At 39.0% G+C, this 12,935-nt stretch overlaps 1 protein-coding gene and 1 pseudogene across 1 annotated transcript in view; one reads left to right on the top strand and one right to left on the bottom strand.

Moving 5' to 3' along the window:
- The window catches only part of FRZB (frizzled related protein), a 27,636-nt gene extending 16,148 nt beyond the window's left edge, over window positions 1–11,488 (bottom strand). Inside the window, exons 1-2 of the mRNA XM_011356494.2 lie at window positions 10,611–11,488; window positions 3,417–3,464 (exon numbers count right to left, since the gene is read on the bottom strand). Coding sequence (XP_011354796.1) covers window positions 3,417–3,464; window positions 10,611–11,088 — 526 coding nt within the window. The 5' untranslated portion in view covers window positions 11,089–11,488. The remainder of the gene's footprint in view (window positions 1–3,416; window positions 3,465–10,610) is intronic.
- On the top strand, window positions 1,504–1,622 carry LOC111739888 (annotated as a pseudogene).
- Window positions 11,489–12,935: the final 1,447 nt, after the last annotated feature.

The following is a 12,935-nucleotide window of genomic DNA, read 5'->3' as shown; positions in this document are numbered from 1 at the left end:
AGAGTGTAAACCACTATAAAAATATAAAAACACCATTTTTTATCTATCCTAATTTTGTCCCCCAATAAAGGGTAGAAGTTTTCCCAAGTCATTTCAGCCTCTATAGTCAATAAACATTTGCACCAAAGAGGGGGGGAAAAAAAAACTGGATTCCTTCCCAAAATTAGTAGGAAACCAAAAGAGCAGAGAGAAGTTTGGAGAAGGAAAGAGAAAATGGGTCTATACTACCCAAGCTAGGCACAGTCCAACATACTAAAAGATGGGGTGGCTGAGGCAGGCCTGCCAGGTACAGACAACCAGGAATCTTCAGTTACCCAGCAGTTGCCAATCAGCTGCCCAAAGGATTGTCTCTGAAGTACCTTTGAAACAGGGCCAGGAAGAGGCTTGTGAAAAGAGAGAGAGTACCCAACATACGCTAGCGGATACTGCTAATGTTTCTCTAATTTGAAAATATATCACAAGGGAACCTAGAGATCAATATGATCTGAATTTATATTAGGAAACAGACCCAGAGAAATTATGTAATTTGGTCACGCTCATATAATTAATTAATGTCAGAATTTACCAAGTATATCGCCTCTCAGGAAAAATTCGTGTGTTTTTCAAATATAAAAGCTCATAAACTGGTCACCATCACAAAGTAGAAAGCTTGGAGGATTCTTTTTCAGTATTTTAATAAAAATATGTCTTTTCATTGCACTATTTAAACACCTGCCTTAATGTTCTGTGTTGATTTAACACACCCAATGTATAGTGGAAGAGAACTAAAATTGTTTTTCTCCATATTCTAAGTTATGGAAACTAGAGAGGATGTACTCCTTGTTATAATAGTGGGTTTACAACAGTGAAACACACTCACAAATTGGAAGCTGCTCAGAGTTATTATCTCCAAAAAAAGCAAAAGAAAATTGTTAAACTTTGAGGCAAAGGATAAATTAACTTGAGTGAAAGAATTTCTTTTCCAGATTCCAGACAGAAACAACTTGACACTTTTGAAAGAGGGGTTATGTGGGTTATGATGTTTTTAAGTCTTCCTCATTTCCTGTTTTATCATAATTAACTTCAGCTGTTACACTACTCCAAAGTATAGAATTTTGAGTGTGAACAAATTATATTTTCTTTTCAGAACATGTGAATATGTTTTCACAAGCAGAGTGATCTTGATTTTGTCAGTTTGTTTTTCATCACTCCTTTTATACCAGAGAACAGGAAAATATTTATAAAAGAGGAATAGTAAACGCTGAACTCAGGAACACTACATTTATTCTAGGTAGTTTTATACACTGAACTATTTTTGTGTATTATTTATAGTGTTGTCGATGTCTTCTCTGTTTCACACATTGAAATGCTACATTATTCTAATGATACTTTCAGGACAACTTGATGGCACATGCATGTACCTGGCCAGAAATTTTGACTTACCTACTATTACACAAAGGAGCTTTTTACTTTATTTTGACCCAACATAATAGCTGGAGTGACCCTTAAAATAGAGCCATTGTTGTCTACAGTCATGCCACCCTGAACTCGCCCAATCTCATCTGATCTCAGAAGCTAAGCAGGGTTGGGCCTGGTTAGTACTTGGATGGGAGACCACCTAGGAAGACCAGCTGCTGTAGGCATAAAAAAAAATAAATTAATAATAATAATAATAATAATAATAATAATAATGAAAATAGAGCCATTGCTGGACACTAGTGAGTTTTTAAAAGATAAATGTTTATTGGAATGCCTTTGGTAGACATTGCCTCAGGTCAAACACTTGTCACTCAGTAAGAGGCAGTGGAAATCAACAGTGAAAATTGTTCTAATCTAAAAAAATGGATGTTTCAAACATATACAACTTAATAAAATTAATTTTAATTTTTAGTATTTATAAATTTTATAAATCTTATTTTCTGCTTCCACATAAAGGACATCTTAAGATGCAGAGAACATACAGACCCAAATCAATGCAAATTACTACAGGAAAGTGAATAAGTTATATAGTAATAATTGTGCTTATAATGATCTTGTAACAAATGCAGCATTAGTCATAATAACAAAAACTAGAAACAACCCAAATATCCAGGAACATTAGAATAAATAGTGTCATATATTCATATGATAGAATACAATGAAAATTTTAAAGTACTGCTATACACAGCACAATAAAGAGCAAAGGAAGCCACAAACACACACAAATACATACATACTGTAGAATTCCATTCATAAAAGTTCAAAATCACACAAAATTAATATATCTGTTAGAATTCCTCCTAGCAGTTATCTTTGGGAGGAAAGCTGGAAGTAGTGATTTGGAAGAAGCACAGGGAGGCTTCTAGAGTGCTGGTATCTTGATCTGCGTGGTGGTTACATTAGAGTGTTTACTTTGTTAAAAGGCACTGAGCTGCATGGTTACGATTTGTGATCTTTTTTGCTCATACGTCATACTTCATTTGAAAGTTTATTTTATGATGAGATAGAGTAAGTAGACTCCATCATGTCTTTCCTACTAAATACAGTTATAAAACCTGAACAGAATGCATGAAACAGATATCTGAGGGCTCAGAAAGGTAAATGGTAGCAGAAAGGTTGGGGAAGAAAACCACTACAATCAAACTGGTAATGGATTCATCATTTTTCCCCTTTGGTATTTCCCAGCCTGGTTTCAACACAGCCTAGAACCTGGAAGTAGGCATCATTCAGACAGAGTGCTTCAGGAGAAATCCTCTAGTTCTGACTCAAGAAGTGAAAAAAAGGTATCCTAACAGTTCATCCTCCTGTACTCTATTCCTCAAGCAATCCTGAGACTGGTGGCAACAATAGCTGCAGCAAGGCAAGCCCTCCTCGGAATCCTAAAATGCTGATCTAAGAGAATTTTCCTTTCTGATCGACATGTGGTATCAAGAGATTAGGGCAAACCCTCCATTGCTGGGTCCTCTCACCACTTGGCCTCAGGTGTAGGAGCAGTCAGGAAGTTCATCAGAAAGTGGGATAAAGAAAGCCCCAGCTTTCTGGCCAAAGGACCAAAAAGGAGAACCCCCAAGGAACTGAAAAGACAAAACTATAGTGATGGGGAATAGATCAGTGATTGCCAGTGGTTAGGTGAGAGACGCTTGTAATTATAAGAGGATTTTTTTTGAGGTGATGGAACTGTTCTGTATCTTAATTATAATGGTGGTTACACAAGTCTACACATGCTTTAAAATTCATAGAATTCATAAAATCCATAGAATTTTAATAATCAAAAGAAAAGGTCGATTTTATCATATGCTAATTTTAAAAGTAAAATTAATATAAATTAAAAATAACATTTATAAGTTTACTTTTAATATGTAGGGCCCAAATGTTCTCAAATAAGACTTTAGTATCTAGGTTACATCAAAGATTTATTCAACCACAAACAAAAACCAGGAAGGTAGAGATATACTCACCACTGCTTGCCCCTCTACAGTTTCCATTACTAGAATCCATAGGAAAATCTGAAAGGTGATAGAATAAAAAATCATAACATATTTGTTATTATTTCAAGAATTTCCATATAAAACATCTAATTCAGTCACAAGTTTGATTTAAATAGGAACCCAGGTGCTTCTTATTAGTGTCACAATGTTAGCACTCTTATTTATAAATCAACTAAGGAAAAGATCTATTATTTTGTGTGATTGAAAGGTAATATACTCTTATGAATCCTCATCAGCTGGGTATAAAATTTCAGGATTTAATAAAGTTTTTGAGTTTCACTAAATTTGTGAATTAAGAGCATCCTATCACGATAAAGCCTATATACATATTAGGCACTTGCCCAACACTTATCTCTTGATGACTAGAAGAACCAAACACACCTCTTCAATGAATAGATGCATCACCCATTAAGAGCATATATTTAAATTCAAAAAGCATTCTCATAATTTTTAACTGAAGACTAAACAGTTCTTCAGCAGAAAGGAAGCCTACCATCCAAGAACTACTCAAACCAGTGCAATTAATAGATGTAGTAATAACTGGAAACTGCCATTGACTCTTTTCATGATCCCATAATCCCAGAAAATGATAATAATAAATGATAAATGGTAATGATATAAATTTCTATGTTCTAGTTAAAAAAGCAGGCTCTGATGAATGACACTGAGTACTTCAGCAAAGCACCATGCTGATGCTGTAGATTCTTAGGTATATATCTTTACTGACACTTCAACTCAGCATTTTTATACAAGAGTTTTCTATTTGTATTAACATTTTATGTTAAATGAGTTTAATGCCTCTGTTTATTCTAATAGAAAATAATGTTCTTTCTATGTTCTTTTTCTTCATAGGTCATAACATGAATAAATTAAACAAGGAGGGGTTAATACCACCCAAAATTACAATTAATGAATTAGTAATCATCAGCTGGTATTTAAAAAAACTATATCCAAGGAAGATAGCAAACACCAAATAAATAAATAAGCAGGCAACACTACTTGATTCTAAAACATTTGGTTTAACTCAGTCATACACTATTAATTTAATGACAATTTTTCTATTCAAAGACTTTATTCATGATAAATGTTTTCAAGTATTAATGCACCAAAGGGTTTTTCTATTCCTGGATAAGTTCAATAATCATGTGAAAATATGCATATGATTTATACAAAAATGATCTCTCTGTAAATGAAATTATATTGATCCATACTTAATTTAATGTTAAAAGGTTAAACTAAAAATGAAAAATAAAACTCTTCTCTTAGAAAAGAAAACCCCTTTGGTACAGCTGAATCTAGGAGAATGGTTTTCTTCTTTCATTCTATTCACAGGAAAATGTTTCTACGTTTTAAAAAGCACTTAAAAATCAATTGTTAGAATTATAAAAGAGAAAACCGAAGTTTACTGATCCCAAATAATCCAAAAAAAATTGGTTTTAGAAAGTTAAACTTAGGACGAAATCATCCTAAATTAAAATAGTATTATTAGGTTTTATGACCCAGAGATTTCTAGTAGGGGTCAGAGAGGTTCCTAGAAGAAGAATACTAAAGGAACTGGGGAAGGTAGTACGGTTCTTCTAGATTGAGAATAGTATGTGCAAACGTGTGAGGATGAGAAACCACAATACCCCTCAAGGGACCTGCAAATTTTCCAATGTGGCTAAAATAGAGAGTGGTGTATGCAGAGAAAAATGAAGCTGGAGGAGTAAGAAAGAATGAGATCATGAAGGCTAGAGGCAGATAACAAAGAATTTTAAGCAACAGATTTGTATTTCAGGAAGATCACCCTGTTGGAATACAGAGGGGCAATACCAGAGGTAAGCAAGTCAATTATGGCTATAATCCACATGAGAAATGATGAGACCCTACCTAAGAAAGTAGCATTAGAGAAGGAGGGAAAGGAATTGGATTCAGAGTAGATTCACTAGCACTTGATCCCTGTTGAATGTGGGGGATAAGGAATGGGATGGAAGCAAGACTGACTCCCAGGCCTGAAGTTTAGGTGTGGTGGTACCTCATAACGACATAGAAATTCTAGAAAAGAATAGGCCTATGAGGATAAGGAAATGAGTTTACTCTGGGGCATGCTGAGACTGAGGGCTCAGGGTTAGATGTGAAAATCTGGAATGTATGTTCTCTGGTATCTCAAAAGAAGTAGTTATATCTTATCTCTTGGAATACTTTGTCTGGGGCTATCATTCTTTTAAACTATACAGACAGTCCCTGACTTACAAGGTTCAACTTAATGATGATGCTAAGGTGATACACATTCGACAGAAACTGTACTTTGAATTTCGAATTTTGATCTTTTTCTGAGTTAGCAAAATGCAGTACGATACTCTCTCGTGATGCTGGGGAGCAGCGAGGAGCAGCAGCTCCCAGTCAGCCGCATGATCATGAGGGTAAACCACCAATATGCTACAGTGTACTATGTTGCCAGTGGTTTTTTTGGATATTGTTTTCTGAGATAGGCTAGCTTAAGCTCTGATGTTCAGTAGGTTACGTGTATCAAATGCATTTTTAACTTATAATATTTTCAGCTTACTATGGGTTTATCAGGATGTAACCCCATGACAAGTCGAGAAGCATTTCTATATAAATGGGCTTTCAAATTACAATTAAAAAAAAAATCCTTTAGCTGCAATCTTATGGTCAAAAGACACAGATTCTCTCTAAAGAGAATTCTTTCTTCATAAGAGAAGTATAGTGTAGAATGGGTTCTGGTTTGAATCTTCTTTCTCTTAATAGCTTTATGAACTTGGACAAGGCACTTAATTTCTCTATATGCCTCAGCTTTCTTTTCTACAAAATGAAAATAATGGTATGTACCATACAGTTATTATAATTAAATTAATTAATGTGTATACACACTTAAAACAGCACCTTAAACATGTGTTATTAGTTCTTTTTCTGTTGCTGCCAGTGATCCATCTCCTGAGGATACACCCCTCCCCAATCGTGTTGCTGTTAAACACTTATATTGTGCTCTACCATTTATCAATCACTTCGCATGAATATTTCTTTTGTTCTTCACAATCCCCAATGTCAATGTCAAATGACTTGCTCAAGGTACAAGATTAATGGCAAATCTGGAATTCCAGTTAAGGGCCTATAACTTTAGAGTTGTGATTTTCTTTAAATTGAGGAAAATAGCCAATTCTCAATAATCCATCCAAATGTCTATTTGGAGGTTCTTGATCTCCCCTTTTTATACATCAAGTAGATAGAGAGAGGCCAAATAGTCAATTTTGCTATTTAGAGCAACAACTATTTAGAAATTTGTTGGGAATAAAATAAAAAATGAATTATTAAAATAAGATTGGGGGACTACATAAAATTCTATTACCACTGACAATTGGGTTAGCTATAAATTAAATATCATAACACTCTTGAAACATATTTCCCTACCCCATCCAAAATGCCTTTCGATATTTTACATGATGAAGAATCCTTAGAATCATGTTTTCTCTCTAGTTTTAATATAAAATTTTCATTTCTTCTTTCCATTTCATTTCCTCCTATCACACTAAATAAGTCTTCCTTCTTGGTATTTAGCCCCTCAAATATTTGTAGACCAGGGCTAAAGAAAAGGCCGCCTGTTCCTCAGAGAGTGGAGAAATGATTAAACAGCAGTTCATTGCATGTGAAAGTTGGCCCAGCTCTGCCAGGCGAGAGAGGGCCTGGAGAAATGTGTTGAGCAAGAGCTGGGGTGACAAGTTAACACTGCCACAGAGACCAGCAATGACTGAGGAGTGATTATAAAGCCCTTGGCATGGTGATCCATGAGTGTTGTATAAATACCTATTAAATAACATACCATAGATTTTCTTAAAGACATGATTTTATGTTTGAGAGATAAACTATTTGTAACTAACAGACATCCACCAGACTCATTCTTTTTTCCTGTTGCTCCTAAAGGGATTCATTCTTGAACCCGAGGTCTAGGTTGATTTGTGTAAAATGAAATATTAAGGTTATATATTCAGAAGAAGATCCGCTTTTCCAGGTAAGTCCCATTGTGAAGCTTGTTTTCTAGAGCTGAACTGATAAAAGTTCTAGGCTGTAACTGCAGTGACCGATATGCCATTTCAAAAAAACAAACGAACAAAAAAGAAAATGTCAGTTCTCTATAACAATGATAACCACAGGAAAATAGCTACAGCAGCCGCAACAATGTGTTAAGGGCAATGTACCAAGTAGTATATACAGTGTTTAATTTCATCTTCACCATGCCTGTGGGATGTGGACAGTACTATCCCTATGTTATAAGTAAGAAAACTTTAAATCAAAGAAGTTATATAGTTTCCCCATGATAACAGTTGATATGGGTCAAAGCCAAGATTTAACAATTGGTCTACCAGACTCCTTGCCCATACTCTTTACTCACCATATAATACTAAAGATTTAATTAACTGGTTGAATAACTAAATTGAACTGAATTCTCAGCTAAAGTGGTTTTGCAGGTAGCCACAACTTTATGGTAAATATAAAATGTGAGAAAAGAATAAATTTAACATACATTTATTAGTAATGTCAGGATATGATCTTTTCTCTATAAATATACGTTTGCCCTCAGTATTTCAAAAGCAAAAAGTAATTTGAAGCAATACCCCATTTCAGTAAGACTGCTTTGTAAAATGTCCTAAACTGGTTTGTAGAGTCAAAATGTACTGTGAGGGCACAGATCCATGTAAATGGTAGGATTTGAAAAATCCTCTTGGCATTGAAGGAATGAGAAAGGTGGTTCCATTTTATTCAGGAAGACCTCATTTTTATAGCTGGCTGGATTCTAGTCATAAGACATAGGGACTCTGTTTATACCTGGAGGAACAGAAAAAAAATCTGCTTCATGAACTGTCATATGCCACTGAACCAAGTAGTATATTTGCATCGTAAATTAAACTGGCCACATGTGGTAGTTCCTAAGTAATTCCAGGTGCCTGACAGTTTGACCCAGGATAGGGAATGTAATTTTCAGTAAGTTGGCCTTGGAAGCCAAGGGGACCCCTTCAGGCTAGAATCCACCCCTCCGTTTCCCATCCCCACCTCCCCTTCAGCTCCCTCCTGCAACAACTGAAGGTTATAGTAAAGGGAGGGGGGAAGGGAGACTATTACCAAAATATGGTTCCAACTGCCGCCTACCCCTACTTATTTTTCTAGCAAGAATGCTGTCAGCAAAGCAGATATGACATTTTAAAGCAGCCCAGAAATCAGGTCCTCTGGACCGACAAATTGTTTCCATGCCTGTCCTATTTGAGTGCTTCAATGAGGCAATTGTTCTGCGTTTGGTCCATGATGATAGGTAACTCAGGGACACTTAAGGAAACTTAAGTTTCCCATCCATACTGAAAAAGGCTTTTGAGAGCGATTAACCTTGCCAAACCTCTCTCTTCTGAGGTCCAACTTTGAGAGGTTTCAGAGCAAGTCTTCTGCTTTAAGGGGAGGAGTGCATCTCAGCGTGAACCACGGTCACCTCATTCCTCGTCCTTGGCCTGAGAGAAGCGCCAGCATTTAACTGGTTCTAAGTATCTGGCAGACCAGGGCAGCAACTGACCAAGCTCTTCCAGAGTCTGCACAGCCTGTGACAGTAGTGAATGCCAAGGCTCAAGAGTACTCTTTTAGTCCAAAGATTAACAACAAATATATTTCTTTCTGATTATTTTATATGACCATTTCTTGGCTCTTGATTAAAACCAAGACAATAGGTATATTCAAAGAGTGATAAGTGAGGTGACGACGTTAAAGCTCTTGAAATATTTCCGTTCAGTTTTGGTTTTACAACTATTTGAACAAATACTTTTCCCCTCCCCATTCACTTTATGTTAAGCAAGTCAATGTGCAAAAAAAGCAGTTTTTTTTTTTCAAATCAGTTCCCTGACAACCAAGAGCTATTACCTAGAAATGGACTACAGACATGAGCTTAGGTTGAGCAAGTTGAGAGGTAGAAGAAAAAAGTTGATGCCCAAGAAATGAAAAGAGAAAGAGGCAATCGAGTGGTCACATCTAAGAACAAAGCTGATCTGGGAAGGGTATGAAAGAGGACCAATCATAAAAGATTGGCTTTATTTTTAAAGTATATGACGGGTGAAATTCAAGTTTGGGTTAATTGGTAAGAGTGATACTGAGTTAGAATTAAATGAACCATAATGAACAAGGTTTAGCTGGGGTCTTAAGAGTTATGACTGTCATAATTAAACCAAATACTAGTGAGAAAACAACTTGGGGTTGGTTCCATTAAATGTAGAACTGCAATAAAGTTTTACAGTACGGAAAGATTGAAATGAATGTGTAGTTGATATACACTCAGAGAAAGAGCACGAAATAAGGTACTAAAGACAAATTATTGGCAAAGCGTAAGAGTGGGATAAGAGATGAGATTAAAAATAACATTACATGAGTGTGTGATGATAACACGTCTTAAATATAACTCCTTTCATCCATATGTCATTTACAAAATGACCTGAAGGCATTTGGGAATGTGAAAAGAGCCCAGCAATTTCACTCAGCCAGCTATGTGGCTGGAGCAAGTCACAGAAGCTAATTAGCAGTGCATAGCAATGTTTCACAGCTGTTTCAGTCTGGAATGGAACAACAATTTATCTCATTGAAAGGAAGAAGTTTAAGGTGAAGGTAATTGCTCAAAATGGATTTTAAGCAAACACATACCACTAACATCTGTGGGTCTGAGTAAGGTTACTGGAATTATCTTGGTATTTTTAATAATTAGAGAAAAATAGTGCTTCAGTTTTCTGTTTTCGCCATACAATCTTGACAAGCAGCTAAAACACCACAGCTATAAAAAAGTGATGACTGAGAAAGCAAGGTAATCAGGCAAGAAAGCTCAGTGATTGTAAACAAATTAAGAAAGTAATAAAAGACCATCACTATGGTGGTTCCTTGGACATGCCGAGTGTTAACTAGAAGTGTGATGGGAGTGGAATGAGCAGTGTGTTTTAGAAAAACAGATCACCTATTGAGATAGAGTGCATCAGTTTGGAAGGTGATGAGGTGAAAGAAAAAAGGAATGGTGCTCGTTAGAGGAGTGATTAAGAGAAGTGACCTGAAGAGAAAAGACAGGATTAAAAAGTAAAGGCGAGTAACAAGGACTTCAATAAGTGAGCGGGCTGGAGGGCAGGGGGAGAGGCTAGCAGTAGCAGGACTCACCCGCTCCGTCGGTGGTGACGATGGCCTCGGGAGAGATGCACACACCGCGGTCATAAACCGGCAGCTCCTCGCAGGCCAGGCTCTCCGGCCACGAGTGGCGGTACTTGATGAGGATGGGCTCACAGCCCTGCCGGGCCCGCTCGCACACAGACTTGCAGGGCTTGATGGGCTCGTGCTGGAAGTCAATGGTGCAGATGGGCGCGTACATGGCACAGAGGAAGAAGAGCAGGTCGGGGCTGCAGTGGGTTCCCAGCAGACCTTCGAACTGCTCAATGGCCAGGATGGCGTTTGCCTGGGTGCTGTGGTGCAGGTGGTTGGGCATCTTGGTCATGTTCCAGGGTAGGGACTTGCACAGGGGGATGCGGACGGGCTCACAGGCTGCAGCCCCGGCTCCGGGCACGCGGAGCAGGCAGAGCGCAGCCAAGGCGAGCAGCCCGGCCCGCAGCAGCAGCATCCCTCCCGGGCTGCCGCAGACCATGATGCCGGCAGGATGGGGTAGGGTGCAGCAGTGCCGAGGACGCCCAGAGGCCCGCTCCGCCGTCTCCTCCTCCCCCTGGAAGTGGACACAATGATCTGGGAACTTCTCCTCCCCCGGCAATCTCACAGCTTCCTTGGATCAAATTCCCCCAATGGGGTCCCACGAGCTCCGCCGAGCTCCAGCCGCCGCCGCCCCTGCCGCTGCTGCCGGTCTGGCCGCTCTTTCCCGACGTCTAAGCCTTCAGGGGCAGCAGCATCTATTTATTCCTCGCCCCCTGATGCCTGGCAGAAGCATCAGGCTTCGCAGATGAATCAGATGAGAGGAAAATAAGAGGAAGCGAGGGAGAAATAAAAACAAAAGTAGAATTCAGCTGAAGTAGTTGGAGCTCTGGGGTGTCACGTCCCCCTGGGTTACAAAAAGGTGCTAAAAGAAGCACGAAATTCTCCCAAGCGAGGAGGACAGGGGCAGAGGGAGTGGGGGTGGGGGTGGGGGGGGGGGGAGAGGAAGAAAGGGAAACCAGAGAGAGAAGTCTCCTACTGGGGAAGGAGGGTGCGGTAAGAGTTTTCAAGCCTTATAGGCTGAGCCAAAAGACCCAGTTTTTGCGGTGAGCTGCCGCTGCTGCAGCCACCACCGCTGGCACGAGAAACAGCTGTAGGAACCTCGACGGGAGGTCTGTGCCTCGGACCCGCTGCTCTTCACTTTCCTACCTCCTCGCAAGAGAGGCAGCTCCGCCCCCCGCCCCCGGTGCAGACCCGGCCCTCCAACGTCTGCTCATCTTCCCAGGAAATGGGATCTGAGGAGAGAAGGTCTGAGGGTTGGAGGCGGAGAGGGAAGCCTTGAAAAGCAGTGAGGACGCGGTAATCCAAGACAGCTCTGACTTGAGACCTGCACCTTTTACCCACGCCCGCAGGGGAGAATCACCGTGGCTTCAAAGCAGAGCCCCCAGCCCTCAATGAGGAGCCCACCCCAATTTCCCACTGAGCAGTCACCCCATTTCCCCACTTGGGAACCCATCCGAGTCCCTCTCTCCCTGGAGATATTTCCTGTAAGCAAACTACAGCTTTACCTCTGTGATCTCTGGCACTGCAGAAAGTCAGACATGAAGGGAAAAGACTTAAGCAATGTCACTTTAAAGATCCATGTCTCAGAAAATACGGTCCCTTGTGGCAATAGTGGAGCCTTAAACCAGAGCTCAGGACCACAGAGATCTGTACTTTGAACAACTAGATGAAGAGAAATTGCCTTTCATTATAAAAGAAGAAATGCTGTACATAATTACAAATAGGCCACCAGAAGAAAGAAAAATTTCTTCTTTTAATTTTTTTTCTTTTCCCTGAAGACTGAGAACTTCTGAGTTTTGCTTTTCAAGCATAAGAGTGAAAAATAAATGCTTTAAAGTACTTGAACTTTTTTTTCTGATTTTACTCACTAAAATTAAATGGCATTTATTATTTAACTCTTCTCACCAACAATTTCACCTAACACTTGAGAGAAATGTGTAGGAAAATTACACCACACATAATATGATGATAGCAATAAAACCCTTTCCATCCAAATGAGTTCAATCTAGAGAAGAAAATAGAAAACACATCCCCTCCTGCTCTGCTCCTGCCACTAATGAGCTGCCCCGCACCCCCCTCCATTCACCCCCTTCCAGGGCATATTGTAAATGGAATGACCTGCAGAGGCCCTCACACCCTGCCCTTTCAATGGGAATTCACTGAGCAAAAGGATTGCAGAATGTCAGTAATCAGCCTTCATTGAGAAGAGAAGGAAACAAACCCTAAAACAAAACAGGAAGTCAACTTTGCTCTGTCTGCACCATTGAAATATTTCACCGCTTTAAT

Source organism: Pteropus vampyrus, unplaced genomic scaffold (assembly GCF_000151845.1).
Source record: "Pteropus vampyrus isolate Shadow unplaced genomic scaffold, Pvam_2.0 Scaffold2, whole genome shotgun sequence".
NCBI lineage: Eukaryota > Metazoa > Chordata > Mammalia > Chiroptera > Pteropodidae > Pteropus > Pteropus vampyrus.
The sequence above is the reverse complement of the archived record's forward strand: the minus strand, read 5'-3'. Positions and strand labels throughout refer to the sequence as shown.